The sequence below is a fragment of the Saprolegnia diclina genome, assembly GCF_000281045.1.
Source record: "Saprolegnia diclina VS20 unplaced genomic scaffold supercont1.54, whole genome shotgun sequence".
Lineage (NCBI taxonomy): Eukaryota > Oomycota > Saprolegniomycetes > Saprolegniales > Saprolegniaceae > Saprolegnia > Saprolegnia diclina.
In genome coordinates, this window is record NW_008246121.1 from 148,864 (window position 1) to 149,607 (window position 744).

General features: G+C 55.5%; 1 protein-coding gene across 1 annotated transcript; it reads left to right on the forward strand.

Annotated features, from left to right (window-relative positions):
• Nucleotides 1-5: 5 nt before the first annotated feature.
• SDRG_12959 (hypothetical protein) lies at nt 6-394 on the forward strand (the record flags this gene model as incomplete). The annotated part of the gene is made up of 1 exon (XM_008619043.1): nt 6-394. A coding segment is annotated over one exon (342 nt), but the record flags the coding sequence as incomplete, so codon positions are not given.
• Nucleotides 395-744: the final 350 nt, after the last annotated feature.

Here is a 744-nt window from a genome sequence, read left to right on the forward strand (position 1 = left end):
TCAACACGTGGTTCTTTGCCGAGAAGCCGTGCAACCTCCTCCTCATCGCGTTCGTCGTCGCCCAAGTCGCGGCGTCGCTCATCGGCTACTACGGCTTCAACGGCTACTCGTCGGACCGCGTCGCGTTCTTTGGCTGCGGCGGCGGCTACCTGATCATTGCGTGGATCTGGTCGATCGTGTGGCACTTTCCGCTCGACTTGATCAAGTTTGGCGTCAACTACATGCTCAACGCGACCATGTACGCGTCGACAGCCTTTGACTCGCGCATCAACGCCGGCCACCCGTCCATGTCGCACGCCCGCGTCTCGCAGCGCGCGCGCTCGATCCGTGCGTCGCGCACAGTCTAAGAAACTCCGAGTCGCTTTCGTGCCCAAATACAGTACATTTTGCTGCATGTTTCTACGTGGGGTGGGATGGTGTCGAATGTCAAAGGTATGAGCGTGGATCAGGCGCCAAGGGTCAAAGGCGAGTTGCGGTGGTCCTTCTATGTCTCTTGTGCTCAAGCTGCAGTCCTCTGCAGTGTAGCTCTCGACCCAGCGCGATGATCGCCACGATGCAAAATGAGGATCTGCCAATCACATGCATTCTATAGCTACCACTTCAAACGGTCTATGCGACACAATCGCATTGGAGCATAATATCTTAATAGGTTCTACATCTCTGTTCAGAAGCATCCTCCGCACGATTTGTTTGTCTGCAATGCCAACAATTTGGGCGCCACCAGTAACTCGGTGGCTTGATGCT